The 21,540-nt window shown below is 40.7% G+C and overlaps 1 protein-coding gene across 10 annotated transcripts in view; it reads left to right on the top strand.

The window, feature by feature from the left end:
* PFKFB1 (6-phosphofructo-2-kinase/fructose-2,6-biphosphatase 1) overlaps window positions 1-21,540 on the top strand; it is a 79,900-nt gene that overhangs the window by 51,366 nt on the left and 6,994 nt on the right. For 4 of the 10 annotated variants that reach the window (XM_080795424.1, XM_080795423.1, XM_080795421.1 and 1 more), the window contains 3 exons: window positions 7,800-8,007; window positions 10,767-10,913; window positions 14,620-14,724. In XM_080795424.1, coding sequence (XP_080651550.1) covers window positions 7,800-8,007; window positions 10,767-10,913; window positions 14,620-14,724 — 460 coding nt within the window. Of the gene's footprint in view, window positions 1-7,140; window positions 8,008-10,766; window positions 10,914-13,423; window positions 13,490-14,619; window positions 14,725-21,540 lie in introns of those variants that run through there. The other 6 variants (XM_080795428.1, XM_080795427.1, XM_080795425.1 and 3 more) reach the window with 3 other exon arrangements.

Below are 21,540 nucleotides of genomic sequence, written 5' to 3'. Positions count from 1 at the left end.
GCCATCTCTAGGAAGATCAGAGAGGAGGCTTTCTAAAACCAAACCTATCAGCCACTGTTTTACATGCCTTGGGTTAATTCAGCTATTTATATTTACTTTGATTTGCTACTGTGCATCCAGGGCTCCTGGTATGTCACCACATTGGTTCAGCCTTCCCCACCTCTTCCCAGGGATCTCCTTGAACTCCATATAGTCCAACAACTAAAGGACTCATGCCTGGTGCAGCAGGGGCCTCAGAAGACTTACTCCATGGTTCTAGTCCTCTAATTAGTCAGTGTTGCTCATTCCCAGCTCCTCTGGAGACAGGTTGTTGAATAGTTTGATTATCACTCTGTGTATAGTTATTAATTCATGACTAGAGCACAGAATCGAGGAGATAAAAATGGGGCTTGAAGCAAGGACCACAAGATTTCCATGTTGTGGACCATCTCTGCATCCCCACATCCCAATACTTGGCACATCTAAGAGACTGTTTATGGAAGGGATGTTGAGCATTGGTCACATGTTTCCAAGTGTATGTTCTTGATTGAATGAAGAGCTTGCAAAGGGAAGATGCTGAGTCCCCACCTCAAGGACAATGGTTCGAACAAAGGAGGGTGTGTTTGTTGACTGCATGACAGATAGGGGAAAAAACAACCTACACATACAGTAAGAAGAGACCTACACATACAGACACAAGTGCGCACAGACACAATCTGGTAGCTGCCTGTCTGGTGTCAAATACAATATATCATAGCAGGGACTTAAAGAATAGAGGTGCAGAACTCAGCTTGAGATTTAGAAGATTGAGTAGACAATTCAGGAGCTTCCAGTAAGATGTGGGAGGCAGCCAGGGTCACAGGATTACTGCTTCTCTCTGAGTATGTCATGAGTGTGAACTATGAAGAACAGAACCCAGATCCCTGGAGTGTAAAAAGTGATTGTGAAAAGATAGCCTGGATCAAGCTGAAACTGAAGAAAGGAAACAGGGGAAGGTGGTAACAGGCAGAGAGCTCTTTTTTTTTTTTTAAATTTTTTATTTATTTTCAGCGTAACAGTATTCATTGTTTTTTCACCACACCCAGTGCTCCATGCAATCTGTGCCCTCCCTAATACCCACCACCTGGTTCCCCCACCCTCCCACCCCGCCCCTTCAAAACCCTCAGGTTGTTTTTCAGAGTCCATAGTCTCTCATGGTTCACCTCCCCTTCCAATTTCCCTCAACTCCCTTCTCCTCTCCATCTACCCTTCTCCTCTATATTATTTGTTATGCTCCACCAATAAGTGAAACCATATGATACTTGACTTTCTCTGTTTGACTTATTTCACTCAGCATAATCTCTTCCAGTCCTGTCCATGTTGCTACAAAAGTTGGGTATTTGTCCTTTCTGATGGAGGCATAATACTCCATAGTGTATATGGACCACATCTTCCTTATCCATTCATCCGTTGAAGGGCATCTTGGTTCTTTCCACAGTTTGGCGACCGTGGCCATTGCTGCTATAAACATTGGGGTACAGATGGCCCTTCTTTTCACTACATCTGTATCTTTGGGGTAAATACCCAGCAGTGCAATTGCAGGGTCATAGGGAAGATCTATTTTTAATTTCCTGAGGAATCTCCACACTGTTCTCCAAAGTGGCTGCACTAGTTTGCATTCCCACCAACAGTGTAAGAGGGTTCCCCTTTCTCCACATCCTCTCCAACACACGTTGTTTCCTGTCTTGCTAATTTTGGCCATTCTAACTGGTGTAAGGTGGTATCTCAATGTGGTTTTGATTTGAATCTCCCTGATGGCTAGTGATGATGAACATTTTTTCATGTGTCTGGTAGCCATTTGTATGTCTTCCTTGGAGAAGTGTCTGTTCATATCTTCTGCCCATTTTTTAATATGATTATCTGTTTTGTGTGTGTTGAGTTTGAGGAGTTCTTTATAGATCCTGGATATCAACCTTTTATCTGTACTGTCATTTGCAAATATCTTCTCCCATTCCGTGGGTTGCCTCTTTGTTTTGATGACTGTTTCTTTTGCTGTGCAGAAGCTTTTTATCTTGATGAAGTCCCAGAAGTTCATCTTTGCCTTTGTTTCCTTCGCCTTTGGAGACATATCTTGAAAGAAGTTGCTGTGGCTGATATCAAAGAGGTTACTCCCTATGTTCTCCTCGAGGATTCTGATGGATTCCTGTCTCACGTTGAGGTCTTTTATCCATTTCGAGTTTATCTTTGTGTACGGTGTAAGAGAATGGTCAAGTTTCATTCTTCTACATATAGCTGTCCAGTTTTCCCAGCACCATTTATTGAAGAGACTGTCTTTTTTCCACTGGATATTTTTTCCTGTTTTGTCAAAGATTATTTGACCATAGAGTTGAGGGTCCATATCTGGGCTCTCTACTCTGTTCCACTGGTCCATGTGTCTGTTTTTATGCCAGTACCATGCTGTCTTGGTGATCACAGCTTTGTAGTAAAGCTTGAAATAAGGTAACGTGATGCCACCAGTTTTATTTTTGTTTTTCAACATTTCCTTAGCAATTCGGGGTCTCTTCTGATTCCATACAAATTTTAGTATTATTTGCTCCAGCTCTTTGAAAAATACTGGTGGAATTTTGATTGGAATGGCATTAAAAGTATAGATTGCTCTGGGCAGTATAGACATTTTAACGATGTTTATTCTTCCCATCCAAGAGCATGGAATGGTCTTCCATCTTTTTGTGTCTTCTTCAATTTCTTTTAGGAGTGTTCTGTAGTTCCTCGAGTACAGATCTTTAACCTCTTTGGTTAGGTTTATTCCGAGGTATCTTATGGTTTTTGGTGCTATAGTAAATGGAATCGATTCTCTAATTTGCCTTTCTGTATTTTCATTGTTAGTGTATACGAAAGCCACTGATTTCTGGACATTGACTTTGTATCCTGCTACATTACTGAATTGCTGTATGAGTTCTAGTAGTTTGGAGGTGGAGTCTTTCGGGTTTTCCATATAAAGAATCATGTCATCTGCGAAGAGAGAGAGTTTGACTTCTTCCTTGCCAATCTGGATACCTTTTATTTCTCTTTGTTGTCTGATTGCTGTTGCTAGGACTTCTAATACTATGTTGAACAAGAGTGGTGAGAGTGGGCATCCTTGTCGTGTTCCTGATCTCAATGGGAAGGCTGCAAGCTTTTTCCCATTGAGGATGATATTTGCTGTGGGTTTTTCATAGATAGATTTGATGAAGTTCAGGAATGTTCCCTCTATCCCTATACTTTGAAGCGTTTTAATCAGGAACGGATGCTGGATTTTGTCAAAAGCTTTTTCTGCATCAATGGAGAGGATCATGTGGTTCTTCTCTCTTCTCTTATTGATTTGTTCTATCACATTGATTGATTTGCGAATGTTGAACCATCCTTGTAACCCAGGGATGAATCCTACCTGGTCATGGTGGATAATCTTTTTAATGTGCTGTTGGATCCTGTTTGCTAGGATCTTGTTGAGAATCTTAGCATCCATATTCATCAGTGATATCGGTTTGAAATTCTCCTTTTTGGTAGGGTCTTTGCCTGGTTTGGGGATCAGGGTGATGCTGGCTTCATAAAAAGAGTCTGGAAGTTTTCCTTCTGCTTCAATTTTTTGAAACAGCTTCAGGAGAATAGGTATTATTTCTTCTTTGAAAGTTTGATAGAATTCCCCAGGGAATCCGTCAGGTCCTGGGCTCTTGTTTTTTGGGAGGTTTTTGATCACTGCTTCAATCTCGTTACTAGATATCAGTCTATTCAGGTTGACAATTTCTTCCTGGTTCAATTTTGGGAGTTTATAGTTTTCCAGGAATGCATCCATTTCATCTAGGTTGCTTAGCTTATTGGCATATAACTGTTGATAATAGCTTCTGATGATTGTTTCTACTTCCTTGGTGTTAGTTGTGATCTCTCCCTTTTCATTCATAATTTTATTAATTTGGGCTTTCTCTCTTTTCTTTTGGATTAGTGTGGCCAATGGTTTATCGATCTTATTGATTCTTTCAAAAAACCAGCTTCTAGTTTCGTTGATACGTTCTACTGTATCTCTGGTTTCTACCTCGTTGATCTCTGCTCTAATCTTGATTATTTCCCTTCTTACGTGTGGAGTTGGTTTGATTTGTTGTTGATTCTCCAGTTCTTTAAGGTGTAGAGACAGCTGGTGTATTCTGGATTTTTCAATTTTTTTGAGGGAGGCTTGGATGGCTATGAATTTCCCCCTTAGGACCGCCTTTGCTGTATCCCATAGGTTTTGGAGTGAAGTGTCTTTGTTCTCATTGGTTTCCATAAATTGTTTAAGTTCTTCTTTGATCTCCTGGTTGATCCAAGCATTCTTAAGCAAGGTGGTCTTTAGCTTCCAGGTATTTGAGTTCCTTCTGAACTTTTCCTTGTGATTGAGCTCCAGTTTCAAAGCATTGTGATCTGAGAATATTCAGGGAATCATCTCAGTCTTTTGGTATCGGTTGAGCCCTGATTTGTGACCCAGTATGTGGTCTATTCTGGAGAAGGTTCCATGTGCACTTGAGAAGAATGAGTATTCTGTTGTTTTAGGGTGGAATGTTCTGTATATATCTATGAGGTCCATCTGGTCCAATGTGTCATTCAATGCTCTTATTTCTTTATTGATTTTCTGCTTCGATGATCTGTCTATTTCTGAGAGAGGCGTGTTAAGATCTCCTACTATTAATGTATTCATATCAATATGACTCTTTATCTTGATTAATAGTTTTCTTATGTAATTGGCTGCTCCCATATTGGGGGCATAGATATTTACAATTGTTAGATCATCTTGGTGGATAGTCCCTTTAAGAATGATGTAGTGTCCTTCTGTATCCCTGACTACCGTCTTTAGTTTAAAATCTAATTTATCTGATATGAGAATCGCTACCCCGGCCTTCTTTTGAGGCCCATTGGCGTGAAAGATGCTTCTCCATCCCTTCACTTTCAGTCTGGGTGTATCCTTAGGTTCAAAATGGGTCTCTTGTAGACAACATATGGATGGGTCCTGTCGTTTTATCCAATCTGCAACCCTGTGTCGTTTTATGGGTGCATTTAAGCCATTCACATTGAGAGTGATTATTGAGAGATACGTTTTTATTGACATTGTGTTATCTTTGAAGTCTTTCTTTCTGTCGATTGTCTCTATATTTCTGTTCAATGCTATTCTTAGGATTTTTCCTCTTTTATAGAACCCCCCTTAATATTTCCTGCAGTGTCGGCTTGGTGGTTGCATAGTCTTTCAAGCCTTGCCGGTCTTGGAAACTCTTTATCTCTCCATCCATTCTGAATGTCAGTCTTGCTGGATAAAGTATTCTTGGCTGCATGTTCTTCTCATTTAGTGCCCTGAATATATCTTGCCAGCCCTTTCTGGCTTGCCAGGTCTCTGTGGACAGGTCTGACGTTATTCTGATGGGCTTTCCTCTGTATGTAAGGAGGTTCTTTGTCCTAGCGGCTTTCAAGAGATTGTATCTACAATTATGATTCCTCAATTTTACTATGAGGTGCCTGGATGTTTTTTTTGAATTTATAATCTTGGGGGAGGGACCTTTCTACTTCTAGTACATGAACACTTGTTCCATTCGCAAGATTGGGAAAATTTTCATGAAAAATTTGTTCCACTATATCTTCTAGACTTCTTTCTTTCTCCTCCCCTTCAGGGATTCCAATAATTCTGACGTTGGAACGTTTCATGGCATCATTTATTTCCCTGATTCTGTTTTCGTGGCTTCTAAGCTGTTTGTTCCAGGCTTCCTCCTGATCCTTTCTCTCTATTTGTTTGTCCTCCAGATCACTAATTCTATCTTCTGTCTCAGTTACCCTAGCTTTTAGAGAATTTAGATTAGATTGGAACTCATTGAGAGCGTTGTGAACCTCATCCCTGGTGGCCTTCAGCTCTGCCCTAACATTATGAACCTCCTCTCTGGTCGCTTTCAATTCTGCCCTAATCAATTCTGTTTGGTCATCCATGGCTTTCTCCAACCTAGCTATTGCCTGGATAATTGTTAGCCTGAATTCTCTTTCTGACATATTGTCTATGTTGATAGCCGTTAGCTCTGTTGCAGAAGGCCCATCCTCTGTATTTTTCTTCTGTTGGGGATTCCTCCTCCTAGTCATTTTGGTGAGAGATGACTGGACAGATGTAGCTGGATGTATTGACCGTGGTGCAGTCAAGGTGCACCCTGGAACGCTTCTCAGCACTCAGGATTCCCCACCCAAATGAGAGAAAAAAGAAAAGAAAAAGAAAAAAGAGGGAGAGAGAGAGACAGGAAAAAAAGGGAAGATAAAAGTGAAGGTTCAGCCCAAATGGGCCCCAGGGTAAGGTTTATGACGTATACAAACAAAAACAGACAAACAAAAAGACTGATAAAAGTATATGACGAGAGAAAAAAAATATATATATATAAGCAAAAAAAAGGAGGAGCCTCGTCAAGAAGAACCCCAAGTATAAGATTTATATACTATCCAGACAAACATAAATACACAGAGACACTGGCAGAAGAAAAAGATGGGAGCATGGTTATAGATTCTCGGTGTGGGCGAGGAAGGTTATTTTGATTCTTCCTGGATGTATCTTGATATCTTTGTTAAAGGACTCAACTTTCCTAAGAAAAAGGGGGATTAAAAATTGGTTCACCTATAGGGGTAGCATTGCTTGGAGAAAGGGGGTTACCTTGAAGTTTAACTCTATATGAATATTAGAAAATAAAAATAAAAAAGGAATAAACTGGACTAAACTAAATTAAAAATTTTTTTAAAAATTAAGAAAATAGAAAAGCAAAAGAAAAACACATGTGTATGTATCAAAAAAATTCAGGTTAGAAGTTTATCATGGAATTTGATGTACTGGACATCTCACTGTGATGGTAAATAGGTTAAAAAATTATCTATATAAAAAAAGAAAAAAAAATGAACCAGAATAGTGGGAAAGAATTAAAAATAAAAGTTGTATCTATGAAGTAGTGGTGGTTGTTCTCTTGTAGTCTTTTTTTTTTTTTTTTCCTGATTTGTTTTCTGGGGGAGGGGGCTGCCACGTGGGTTTTCAGTCAATGATGTTCCCTGAGTTAAGTCCTCCCGACCCCCTCAAGGGGGTGGGCTCTGAGAAAAACTTTTTTTCAGGTTTTTGTTCTCTGGAGGTTTTTATGTTTGTTCACTTCTTTTCTCTCGCCTTGACAGCTTTTGATGGTTTTTGGAGGTTTAGAGGAAAGAAAACTGCACCCCAACCTCCCTCTCAGAGAGAAGCCTCAGTCTGCTCCCCTGCAGGTGCTGCAGCCGCTGGGCCGCTGGCAGAGCAGGTTCTGAGTCACGGTCCCTGGGGACGCAGGATCTCCTGCTTGTACGCAAAACCAAGGCAGCTGTGTCTGTCTGGGCAGCTCCAGACCGCCAGAGAGGTTCCAAGCAGCAATCGCACACTGAGATTTTCCCGCTGGCTGGGGCTGAGAGCTCAGGGCTTGCGCGCACCTCTCCCAGGGGATGGTTTGGGGCGCGGCGCCTCCAGCTCTATCGGCTCTATCGCCGCGTGGGTCTATCACCGCGTGGGTCCCAGAACACCAGGCTGGGCGTTCGTGCACCTCTCTCAGGGGAGGTTGAGGCACGCGCGCATCTCCAGTAAGGTGCGCGTAGGCAGAGAGCTCTTTAAGGTGGCTGGGAGCGAAGTCTCTAGAACATGTACCCAGAATAGGGCGAAGCATGACATTTTGCTAGCGGAAAGGTAGGTGAAAGCTGCATTGTAGAAGAGGCTTGAAGGCAGGGTGTGGGGATGGGACTTTGTCTTGGGATTAGCCTCTCCATCATCATCCCCTGAGCTGCACTTCCTCCTTCTTGGGCTGGCCCAGCCACCTATCCTACATCAAGATCTTCGATGTGGGCACACGATACATGGTGAACCGAGTGCAGGACCACATCCAGAGCCGCACAGTCTACTATCTCATGAACATCCATGTCACACCCCGATCCATCTACCTATGCCGGCACGGAGAGAGTGAACTCAACCTCAGAGGCCGCATCGGAGGTGACTCTGGCCTCTCAGCTCGGGGCAAGCAGGTAAGAAGGGACCCAGGCACACTGAGGCGTTGGGTGAGCTGGCCCAGGTGGGCTGTGGCTGATGGTACAGCTACTGCCTGGGTCCTAAGGACGGGGGAGTCAGTGACAGGGTAAAAGCAGGTTCTTGTCACACCTGCTATTCCACCCAATCAGTCACTCAGTCTTGACCCATCCTTGAATGACTCCCATGTGCTAACAACATCTGCATGTCTGTTAGCTTGGTCTTGGCACTTCATGCTTGCCCAGATCTGCTTGCTCTTCCAGCCCCATTACAGTGAGCACCCCTCACACTTGCCTGATTGATTCCTCTCCTCTCTCTCTCAACTCTGCGCCTTTGCTTGTGCAGTTTCCCCCACCTAGGTTGCTCTCCTCTGTCAGCTGGTGACCATCACATGCCCTGACAGCTGCCCTTATACGCCCCATCCTTGAATCTATTTTCTCCCTTACTCAGGGATGATGCCACAACCCCCATCCCCACTTCAGGCCATTCCATTGTCAGCACTTGTTCCCCACCAGTTACTGCTCTTTTCCTGCCCTCTCTCCTCCACCTCCTTCCAGGGTCCAGCTTCTGCTCCCTGGTTTGGTCCAGGAAGCCCTCCCCTGTCCCTTCCTGCCCTCCCAGGCAGGTCACTGTGCCCTGGACTCCATCTGTCCCAGTTCTAGCTCATCTCTGACTGTGGCATTTTTTTCTTCTCTCCAGCCAAGCATAGTAACCTGCACCTTAAGGATATAAAATAAAACAAGGCACACATTTTCCTTAATGTTTGGCCCTGTGCCTGGGCTTATTAACACAGGTATTGTTCTTGCTGGGAGGATGGCTTGGGTAGAATAAATGGGAAATGGGGTGCAGGAGGGAGGAAGCACTCTCTTTTACTGGGCACCTGTGCACAGCAACGGCACCATCTGCTTCCACAAGTGTGACCGCACTCAATCTTCACAACAGCTCTATGGGATGGGCATTACCATTAACGGTTCATGAAATCTGAGGAAGCTGAGGCCCAGGGAGGAGAAAAGAGCAGCCCCAGGTCACGTAACCAGTAAAAAAGAGCCAGGATTGAAAACCAGGCTTTCCTGCCTGCCCCTCTTCATCCCCCACTGCAGAAGTGGTAGTGTCCTAAGCAAGGCACTGCACTGGAAGGCCTGGTCCTCATGGTTCCCTTTCTGTTACTTCAGGCTGTCAGGCTCCCCTTTAGGTGGACTCAGACCTTTGACTCCCACCTATCTTACTCTTCAGAGCAGAATAGAGGGTACTAGTGGCATCACCCTTTCCCTATGGCACTACCTGCAGCCAGGGGTCTCTTGGTTGGAGCCAGCTATGGCTCTGCCCACACAGCTCAATAACCAGTTTGGACACATGGCCATCTCCACAATGCATACTGCCCTTGCACACAAACAAGTGCATGTACAGGTAAATTCCTGTCACCAACCTTCATACTTATGGGTACAGTGCACAATGCAGCTTACAAAACACTTTCTCATTGGCTGTCACTCATAATCAATCACAGAGGCTGTCACCTACTGTATGTCAAGGGCACTCTATGTGTTCTCTTCCACTATCTAATGTGATGCTCATAGGAAAGGTTCAGTGAGCTAATGGTGTTTACAACTTACAGGCAGAAGATATAAGGTCAGGGAGAAATAGGGTTGTGTCCCAGGTCACACAGGGACATATAAGGAAGCCGGGAAAGTTTAACCCCTGTTGCCTAATTCCCAATCAAGGGCTCCTTCCACCAGAGCACACTAACTACTGACTCATAATTCATAATTAGAATGTGTATACAAAATACTTATATTTGTACATACACATGTGTACATATAAATAAATTTATGCATTTGTGCCAATGTTCCTCACATTACTACCTGTGACTAATAACATGACGCTATGCAAAAGAACAAACCACTTGCTCCTTTGGGCTCCCAGAGCCTTTCATGTTTCCTTTCAGTACTGTCATTGTTTCCCTACTGGACTGGTTCTGTCTTGAGAACAGGACACCCTGATACCCAGTACATGATCACACACACTCGGTATATGTTTGAATGACCTTAGAAGCTGGGTTCCAAGACCCCAACTCAAGCAAATGAGAATCCCCAGAGTCAAAAAGAAATGTCCCCAAATCACACACCCCTACTTCTGGACCACACTCTGAGTACCCAAAACCCAGAATCCCCTACCCTTCTGGCCTGGAGTCTGCTCTCCATGCCTGTGTGGGCCTATCTCAGAGTCTGTCCACCTGAGAGCAGGCCACATCACAGTAGTGTGTAGCCCTCGGCAAAGAAGTGACCAAACGGTCACTGTTTCTGGATCATGGGAATCAGTGGAAATAGGGTTTGGATAGAATTTGGTCATATGACTAGGTTATCTACAAACATGTACTCAAAACACCTACAAGTGCAGGATGGAGGCACAAATGAGAAGAGAAGGGAGGTTGACTGGGTAAAGTGCCTCCATTTGTAGTCTTGTCCCAGGCTCCACAATTGCCAGAGGTGGGCTCTTTGAATGAATAACTGAGCAAGGGGCTTATTAAACAAACATCAGTGAACACACACACACACACACACACACATATACATACATAAACACACATACCTGTTTCTATTTCCTTGATCCTTGTCATATCCCTGTTTATAAAATGGAAACATTTTAATTCTACTCTTTCTTGTTCATCATCATTTCACCATTTGTGGCAGATCTCACAGCTACCCTGTTTTCTTTCATCTCTCTCTCCCCTCTTCTCATCCTCTGCAACCCCACTCCCCAGTACGCTTATGCCCTGGCCAACTTCATCCAGTCCCAGGGCATCAGCTCCTTGAAGGTGTGGACCAGCCACATGAAGAGGACTATCCAGACAGCTGAGGCCCTGGGTGTTCCCTATGAGCAGTGGAAGGCCCTGAACGAAATTGATGCGGTGAGATCGTGGGCAATGAATTTCCTGGTAGTTAATGGGACTTGACTTGGGCTTATCCCCTGGGTTGCCTCTTCTTTGGCTCCTTTGAAGAACACAATTAATTCAACAAGTATGCACCATACACTGTTCTGTGTGTTGTAGATCCAGTGAAGCCCAGAATAGACATGTTCTCTGTCCTCATGGAGCCCAAAGGCAGGCCATAAATAAGACAGTGCATATCCTATGACAAAATGTTGTAAAAAGGGAAGTATAAGGGAGGTGAGTTTGGAAAGGAAGGCGTCTCAAAGAGTTTTATACTTCATGTTGAGATATTTGGATGCTGCCCTAAAAATGGAAAGCCAAAGATGTGGTCTAAGTCAAGAAGTGGCCTGAATGTGATTCACATTCGTAAAAAGAAGACAAGACCATATTATTTCATATATGAAGAATGTAATAAACAATGATAAAAGAAGAGATAAACAAAAAACAGACTCTTCAGTAAATTGGTGGTTGTTCAGAAGGGAGGTGGGCAGGGGGACGAGTGAAATAGCCAGAGCATATTAAGAGTACACTTATCTTGATGAGCACTGAGAAATGTATAGAATTATTGAATCATTATATTATATACCTAAAATTAATATAGCAGTGTAAGTTAATTATACTTGATTAATATAAATAAATAAATAAATAAATAACCTTTCTGATCATCTGTGGAAACTAGTTAGGAAAAGGGCCAGACTGAGCACGTAGATCAGTATGGAGATGGTTGCATTAATCCAGGCAAGAGGTGACAATGGACTAAAATAGTGGTATTGGAAATAGAATGAAGAAAAAGACCATCTGACCCTCATGACATAGCAATCTTGCTTCAGAGTCAGGTTTTCCCATGTGCCTTTTGCAAAAGTGTTTTTTTTCCTCCCCGTTGTCTCACCTGGATTATAGTTATACTGACATCAGGTAGCAGTCCACAGGTTATGATTGTTAGACCCAGAAGTAAAAACTTTATCACAAATATAGTTAACTTTCATGTAGTTAGGTTAACTTGCTTGCCTGGTAGATATACTTCAATAAATGCAAAGAAGTATATGTGTGTCTGCATACATACACATGTACTTAGCTATAGATGTACAGAGATACACATATTTAGAAAAGGAATATACAGTATCATTCTACATATCACATATAATTGCATTAAAATACATTCAAGAAAATATATAAACCCTTCGTCATAAGAGATCAGTCACTACTTGTTTCTGGCCCACATGTGGTATAAACATTTATTGAATACCTACTTTGTTTCAGGCTCTGGGGTGGTGCTGGAGAAAGAGATTGATTTTTGTCTTCACTGAATTTTCGGTCAAAACAGGGTAGACAGAAAAAAAACAACAACAGAGGAATACAAAACAGCATGTGTGATATAGTCTCTGAGAGGCTAGACCATAGATGTACAGATGTCAGGGCAGGGCATCTGACCCAGCCAGGATCTGCCTGGAGGAAGTGATGCCTAGCTGAGCATTCATTAACAGTTAGTCAGGTAGAGAGGATCAAGAATGGTATGTCAGGCAGAGCCCAGCATAAACAAAGAAGGTTGTGTGTGTGTGTGTGTGTGTGTGTGTGTGTGTGTTTAGAACTGCTGAGATTGTAGCAGTGGAGACAGGAAAGAAAAAGGAATAGATTTTTGAGAAAGTTAGCAGATAGAATTACAGCAATTTGCTCTAGGGGAGGAGTAAGGAAAAAGTAATAGTTTAGAATGATGCCTAAATTGCTGGTTTATTTTCCATGATCAATAATATATTAATAATTGGGGCGCCTGGGTGGCTCAGTGGGTTAAAGCCTGTGCCTTAGGCTCGGGTCATGATCCCAGGATCCTGGGATCGAGCCCCGCATCAGGCTCTCTGCTCAGCAGGGAGCCTGCTTCCTCCTCTCTCTCTCTCTCTCTGCCTGCCTTTCTGCCTACTTGTGATCTCTGTCTTTCAAATAAATAAATAAAATCTTTAAAAAAAAAAAAAATAATATATTAATAATTAGTTCCACTGCTTGAGTCTTTAAAATGTACCTTGAACATTCTGTGCTAGATATATTATTTTTAATATTCAAAACACTTTTGTGAGGTTGTTGTAATTCTCATTTTTCAGATGAGGAAAATAAAATTCAAAGAGTTTAGGCAATTTGCCTTAAGTCAATATGAAGTCAGTGTCACTTCTGCAGGCAAGAGGCTTTGAGCATGCCTCTAAATAGAAAGTCAAAGCCAATCTGGAAGGATCTTGTGTATCCAGTAGAGTGCACTTTTTCCCATAGACAGTGTCAGTGGAGAAATTTGACACTGCAGAGCTGTTTGTGGGTTATGGCAGGGGTGAAATTCACTCCTGAAGAAAGGCTGATATATGATTCAAAATACAACAGCCAGAGCCTATTGCTCCTTTACAGGAAAGTCTAACTGGAATCCACACAATCAAAAGGAAATCTTATAAACCCAACATTGCCTTCCACCTCCACTCCCAACAGCCACCTCACTTCTGGGTATTTTTCAGTGAACTTGGGAAGCTCTCATGTGCTCCTAAGGAACTCATTCCCTGAGCTCTGAATTCCTGCTTTGGGTAAGGAGACTATATTTCCCCAAGGTCCACTCTGAAACTGTTAGGAATTTATTAATTCTTATCTTCTGAGATGTCTGTGGATATCTGTTTCTTTATCTGCCAGAGGTCCTGGAGCGTAGGGAGGAGCAGAGGGGATGGGAAGTGCTATAAATGGGAGAGCACTGTTATGTAAGTGCACACATGTGTGTGCTTGCATACACAGTCATAGACATCCACCACAAATATGTTTATAATCACAGACATACACTTCACAGACACATTGACCTGCTAGTCTGACAGAGGGTCCCTTTCAGACACATCTACCAATCAACACTTGCACCGTGCATGCACACACATACACAGTCACAGACAGACACACTTAGAGATACATATAGACACACTTACCGTAGACACACATGCAGTATTTGTATATACCTACATCACACGGATGCAGATAGGCATACCATGGATGAAAATGCACAAAGTGCAGGTGCATAACCTCAAGCATATTACCACAAATTCACATGACCTCAGGCATAGGCACACAGCTATTCACACATATACATCAGAGACATAATCAGAGACCTATACACTCACAGAAACACAGGCCACAGACACACTGAGACATACATGGAGAAACAGACCACAGAGACCCTCATGTGAGCATATTCTCAGATGCTCAGACACCCTGTACACACATGCACGCTCACCAAACACACTACGAAAACTGAGACAAATACACAAACACAAGGCATATGTCTTTAAACATACCAGCATGATACACATACACACAAACACAGTCTCAAATCCTTAAGCCCATATATTTATAAAACACATACTGAAATGTACAATGTACATCTACAAACCTTTTGGGACAATCATAGAGAAACACCACAGGTATACACCATATACTCATACTGAACACACCTGTACACATGCACACTCTCTCACATCCACACACTTCATACACACACACACACACACACACACACACACACACACACACACTCAGACAATAGGCACAAACATAAAGCTATCTTCACAGAAAATCAGGTGTGTTGCTGTGCCATAATCTTTGGACTCAGAACTATGGTAAAGGCTGTATGGATTTCACCTTGAGAATACTTTTATCCCCAAATAATTTTTCTCAGGGTGTCTGTGAGGAGATGACCTATGAAGAAATCCAGGAACACTACCCTGAAGAATTTGCACTACGGGACCAAGATAAATATCGCTACCGCTATCCCAAGGGAGAGGTAAGGTTTGGAGGGGTTGTCTGACTCCTAGAACTCCTCCCAGTAACTTCATTCCAACAGCCAAAATTGCATAGTTCCCTGGACAGCTTTAGAAGCAGAGTAAAGCATATTTTGTAGCAGCTGCCATCCCACAAAGCACATGATAATCTCGTTCTTGGTTTTCTCTGCTTCACGGCTATCAGCAACAGATACCTCTTTTACTAAAGCTAAAATAATTGCCTCCTTATATCCCATCTGTTTCAGGAGGGCCTCATCCTAGATTTTGTCTCTGGTATCCTTTCACTAAAGACACCTGAAGTAGTTCAACATACTCCTGTCATTTTATTGCCAAGTTGCCTAAAGATCCAGTCTCTGGACAGTGGGTTAGAGTCTAGAGTGGGACAATGGCTAATAGTTTGACCAGATTCTTTGCTACCACATGAACCAGACCATCAGTTCCCTAATTCCCATATCAGGTGGATCCTCACTGCTTTCCACCCAGCAGATTCATTTAGCCAGTTCCACATCTTAAAGTATTTATTAGTCATACTCCATTTTTGATATACATTCCTGGGAACAATTATAATAAAAGCAGGACACCAGGGAAGGTAAAATAATACATATCCTATGTTGCAAAGCAATTTCACACTTTTATCCTCATCCTCAGAAATGACATTATAAAGTGAGTCTGAGTTTGCCTTTATTTTCCCTTATATATGCTGAGGCTATGTTATTACAGGCATACAAATTTAAAGCAATTATATCTTCTTAGTGAATTGCATATTTTATTAGGAATAATATTTCCCCTAGTAATGTTTCTTCCTGAAAGTGTATTTTATCTAGTAATAATATAGCTGTATCTATCTATCTCTCTGTCTGTTTATCTATCTATCTATATATACATATATATATGTTTTCTAGTTAGTATTTGCCTAGTTCATCTTTATTAATTTACTTACAATTTCTCTGGGTATTTTTGTTTTAGATCTCTTGTAAACAGAATATAATTGATTTTTTAGAAGACACTTATTTTATCTTAGAGACATAGATATCATGAGCAGGGGGAGGGACAGAAGGCAAGGAAAAGAGAGAGGAAGAGAAGAAGATTCCTCACTGAACATGGAGACCAACACAGGGCTCAATCCCATGAACCAAAGATCATGAACTGAGCCAAAATCAAGAGTCAGATGCAAAACTGACTGATCCACCTAGGCATCCCAGCTTTTGTTGTTTTTAATACAACGTGAAAATATTTGTTTTTTAAATTGTAATTCTGATACATTTACTTTTATTATAATTACTGATTTAATTGAGCTTATTTCTATTATTTTGAGATTTTTTTTCTGAACCTTTATGCTTAGTTTATATTTCTCTTTTTCTCCCTTCTCTAAAATTCTGCTCCTGAGATTTTGCATCTATATTTAAGTTATATAATGTTTCATTCTTTTTAAAAAATTTTTATTTAAATTCAATTTAATTAATATGCTCCACATTATCAGTTTCAGAGGTAGAATTCAGTAATTAATCAGTTGCATAGAACACCCAGTGCTCATTACTTCAAGTGACCTCTTAATGTCCATTACCCAATTACCCCATCCCCCCCAACCTGCCCTCCAGCAACCCTCAGTTTATTTCCTACAGTTAAGAGTCTCTTATAGTTTGTCTCCCTCTCTGTTTCCTCTTATTTTATTTTTCCCTCCCTTGCCCTATGTTCATCTGTTTTATCTCTTTAATTCTACATATGAATGAAATCATATGGTATTTGTCATTTTTTGACTTATTTCACTCAGCATAATACCCTCTACTTCCAACCACATCATTGCAAATGCAAGATTTCATTTCTGGTGGCTGAGTAATATTCCATTGTATATACCACATCTTCTGTATCCATTCATCTGTAGAAGGACATCTGGGCTCTTTCCATATTTTGGCAACTGTGGACATTGCTGCTATAAACATTGGCGTGCATGAGCCCCTTTGAATCACTATCTTTATATCCTTAGGATAAATACCTCAGAGTGCAACTGCTGTGTCGCAGGGTAGCTCTGTTTTTAACATTTTGAGAAACCTCCATACTGTTTTCCAGAGTGGCTACACCAGTTTGCGTTTCCACCAAAAGTGTAAGAGAATTCTTCTTTCTCCACATCCTCACCAACATCTGTTGATTCCTCAGTTGTTAATTTTAGCCATTCTGACAGGTGTGAGGTGGTATCTCATTGTGGGTTTGATTTGTATTTCCCTAATGGCTAGTGATGTGGAGCACTTTTTCATGTGTCTATTAGCCATTCATAAGTCTTCTTTGGAGAAATGTCTGTTCATGTCTTCTGCCCATTTCTTGACTGGATTTTTTGTTTTTTGGAAGTTGAGTTTGATAAGTTCTTTAGAGATTTTGGATATTAGCCCTTTATCTGATGAGACATTTGACAATATCTTCTCCCATTCCATAGGCTCCTTTTAGTTTTGTTGACTGTTTCTTTTGCTGTGTGGAAGCTTTTCATGTTGATGAAATCCCAATTCTTCATTTTTGCTTTTGTTTCCTTTGTCTTTGAAGCCATGTTGAGCAAGATGTTGCTATGGTCATGGGAAAAGAGGTTGCTCTCTGTGTTCTTCTCTAGAATTTTGATGGATTCTTGTCCCACACTTACATATTTCATTCATTTGGAATTGATTTTTGTGTATGGTGTTAAGAAAGTGGTCCCGTTTCATTCCTCTGCATGTGGCCATCCAATTTTCCCAACACCATTTTTTGCAGAGACTGTCTTTTTTTCCATTGGATATTCTTTCTTGCTTTGTCAAAGATTAGTTGATCATAGAGTTGGGGGACCATTTCTGGGGTCTCTATGCTGTTCTATTGGTCTATGTGTCTGTTTTTGTGCCAGTACTAAAGTGTCCTGATGATTACAGCTTTGTAATACAGCTTGAAGTCCAGAATAGTGATGTCACCAACTTTGGTTTTGTTTTGTAACATCCCTTTGGCTATTCAGAGTCTTTTCTGGTTCCATACAAATATCAGGATTGTTTGTTCCAGCTCTATAAAAGATGCTGATCATATTCTGATAAGGATTGCTTTGAAAGTGTAAATTGCTTTGGGTAGCATAGACATTTTAACAATATTTGTTCTTCCAATTCGTGAGCATGGATGTTTTTCCATTTCTTTGTCTCTTCCTCAATTTCTTTTATAAGTGTCATATTGTTTTCAGAATACAGATACTTGTTTCTTTGATTAGGTTTATTTCAGGTAGCTTATAGTTTTTGTTGCAATCATAATTGGAATCAATTCCTTGATTTCCCTTTCTTCAGCTTCATTTTTAGTGTATAGAAATGCAGCTGACTTCTGTGATTTGATTTTATATCCTGCCACATTGCTGAATCCCTGTATCAGTTCTAGGAATTTTTGGAAGGGGAGAGCATTCTGGGTTTTCTACATAGAGTATCATGTCGATGGCAAAGAGTGAAAGTTGCTGATTTGGATGGCTTTTATTTCTTTTTGTTGTCGATTGCTGAGGCTAGAACTTCCAGTACAATGTTGAACAAGAGTGGTGAGAGAGGACATCCCTGACTTGTTCTTGACCTTAGGAGAAAAGCTCTCAGTTTTTCCCCATTGAGGATGATAATCACTGTGGGGTTTTCATATACAGTTTTTTATGATACTGAGGTATGTTTCTTCTTTCCCTACACTGCGGAGAGTTTTTAACAAGAAAGATGCTTTTTTTTTTTTTTTTTGCATCTATTGAGAGGATCATATGGTTCTTTTCTTTTCTTTTGTTAATGTGGTATCACATTGATTGATTTGCAGATGTTGAACCACACTTGAAGCCCAGGAATAAATCCCACCTGGTCATAGTGAATAATCCTTTTGATGTACTGTTGGATCCTATTAGCTAGTATCTTGGTGAGAATTTTGGCATGCATGTTCATCAGAGATATTGGTCTCTAATTCTCCTTTTGAGTGAGGTCTTTGTTTGGTTTTGGGATCAAAGTAATGCTGCCATCATAGAATGAGTTTGGAAGTTTTCTTTCCATTTCTATTCTTTGAAAGAACTTCAGAAGAATATGTATTAATTTTTTATTTTTTAAAAGATTTTATTTATTTATTTATTTGACAGAGATCACAAGTAGGCAGAGAGACAGGCAGAGAGAGAGGGGGGGGAAGCAGTCTCTCCACCAAGCAAAGAGCCCAACGTGGGGCTCAATCTCAGGACCCTGCGATCATGACCTGAGCTGAAGGCAGAGGCTTTAACCCACAGAGCAACCCAGGTGCCCCTAATTTTTTAAATGTTTCATAGAATTTCCCTGGGAGACCATCCGGTCCTGGACTCTTGTTTTGGGGGAGATTTTTTTATAACCACTTTAGTTTCTTTACTGGTTATGAGTCTGTTCAGATTTCCTATTTCTTCCTGATTCAGGGCACTTTATATGTTTCTAGGAATCCAGCCATTTCTTCCAGATAGCCTAATTTGTTGGCATATTGTTGCTCATAATATGTTCTTATAATTGTCTGTATTTCCTTGGTGTTGGTTGTGATCTCTCCTCTTTCATTCATGATTTTATTTATTTGGGTCATTTCTCTTTTCTTTTTTTAACATCTTTATTTTATTTTATTTTTTTCAGTGTTTCAAGATTTATCGTTTATGCACCACACCCAGTGCTCCATGCAATATGTTCTTTTCTTTTTCATAAGTCTGACTAGATGTTTATCAATCTTATTAATTCTTTCAAAGAACCAGCTCTTATTTTCATTGATCTGTTCTTTTTTTTAAATTCTATTTTTCTATCACTGAATTCTGCTTTAATTTTATTAATTCTAGTTTCCTGCTTGGTATAGGTTTTATTTGCTGTTCTTTTTTCCAGCTCCACTAGTTGTAAGGTTAAGTTTTCTCTTTGAGACTTTTCTTGCCTCTTGAGAAAGGCCTGTATTGCTATGCACTTCTCTCTTCCAACTGCCTTTGCTGCATCCCAAAGGTTTTAAAGTGTCATGTTTTTTTTAAAAAATTTTTTATTTATTTTCAGCGTAACAGTATTCATTGTTTTTTCACCACACCCAGTGCTCCATGCAATCTGTGCCCTCCCTAATACCCACCACCTGGTTCCCCCACCCTCCCACCCCGCCCCTTCAAAACCCTCAGGTTGTTTTTCAGAGTCCATAGTCTTTCATGGTTCACCTCATGTTTTAACTTTCATTTGCTTCTATGTATTTTTTAAGTATTCTTTAAATTCCTGGTAACCATTCATTCTTTTGTAGGATGTTCTTTAACCTCCACATATTTGTGGTCCTTCCAATTTTTTTTCTAGTGACTGACTTTATGTTTCATAGCATTGTGGTCTGAAAATATGCATGGTATTATCTCATTGTATTTGTACCAGTTGAGGTCTGATTTGTGACCCAGTGGGTAACCTATTCTGGAGAATGTTCCATGTGCACTTGAAAAGAATATGTGTTCTGGTGCTTTAGGATGAAATGCTCTGAATATATCTGTGAAGTCCTTCTGGTCCTGTGTGTCATTCAAAGCCCTTGTTTCCTTGTTGATCTTCTGCTTAGATGATCTCTCCATTGCTGTGAGTGGGATCTTAATGTCCCCTACTATTCTTATACTATTATCAGTGAGTTTTCTAAATTTTGTTAATTAATTCCTTTATATATTTGGCTTCTCCCAAGTTAGGTGCATAAGTATTTATAACTGTTAGATCTTCTTATTGGATAGACCCCTTTATTATGATACAGTGCCCTTCTTCATCTCTTCTAACAGTCTTTGTTTTAAAATCTAGTTATCTGATATAAGAATGACTCTTCTAACTTTCTTTTGATGTCCCTTAGCATGATAAATTTTTCTCCACCCCCTCACTTTTAATATGGTGGTGACTTTTGTTCTAAAATGGGTCTCTTGTAGGCAGTGTATCAGTGGGTCTTATTTTTTTAATCTATTCTGATACTCTATGGCTTTTTTAAAGATTTTATTTATTTATTTGACAGATAGAGATCACAAGTAGGCAGAGAGGCAGGCAGAGAGAGAGAGAAGAGGAAGCAGGCTCCCTGCTGAGCAGAGAGTCCAATGTGGGGCTCGATCCCAGGACCCTGGGATCATGACCCGAGCTGAAGGCAGAGGCTTTAACCCACTGAGCCACCCAGGTGCCCCTACTCTATGGCTTTTGATTGGAGCATTTAGGTCATTTCATTCAGAGTAATTGTTGAAAAATATGAATTTGGTATCATTGTAAAGTGGTACTGTAAGGTCACAGTTTCTGTAGGTTGTCTCTGTTCTTTTCTGATCTTTGTTAGTTTAGAGCTCTCTCTCCTTTTAAAGGATCCCTTTTAATATTTCTTGCAAGGCTAGTTTAGGATTGATGTTTAGAGGGAGAGCTTGAGCAAGTGAGAAAAGGGGCATAAGGAGAAAATCTTCAAGCAGACTTCCTGTTGATCATGAAGCCTGACTTAGGGCTCCATCTCATGACCTGTGAGATCACAATCTGAGCCAAAACCAAGAGTCAGATTCTTAACTGACTGAGCCACCCAGTTTCCTCTTGTCTTGGAAACACTTTATCTCTTCTTTTAATCTCAATAATAGCTTTGCTAGATAAAGTATTCTTAGCTGCATATTTTTCCCATTTAGCATGTTGAATATTTCCTTCTACTGCTTCCTGGACTACCAGGTGTCTGTGGACAGGTCTGCTAGTAACCTTAGTATCTTTTGCCCCTAGCTGTTTTTAGAATTGCCTCTTTATCTTTTGGCCCTAGCCATTTTCAGAATTATCTCTTCATCTTTATATTTTATAAGTTTCACTATAATATGTTGTAGTGTTGACTTTTTGTTGATTTTGAGAAGAGTTCTCTGTGAATCT

This window comes from Martes martes (assembly GCF_963455335.1).
Source record: "Martes martes genome assembly, chromosome: X".
In the NCBI taxonomy this organism is placed as follows: domain Eukaryota; kingdom Metazoa; phylum Chordata; class Mammalia; order Carnivora; family Mustelidae; genus Martes; species Martes martes.
This window is presented reverse-complemented; position numbering and strand designations above follow the sequence as displayed.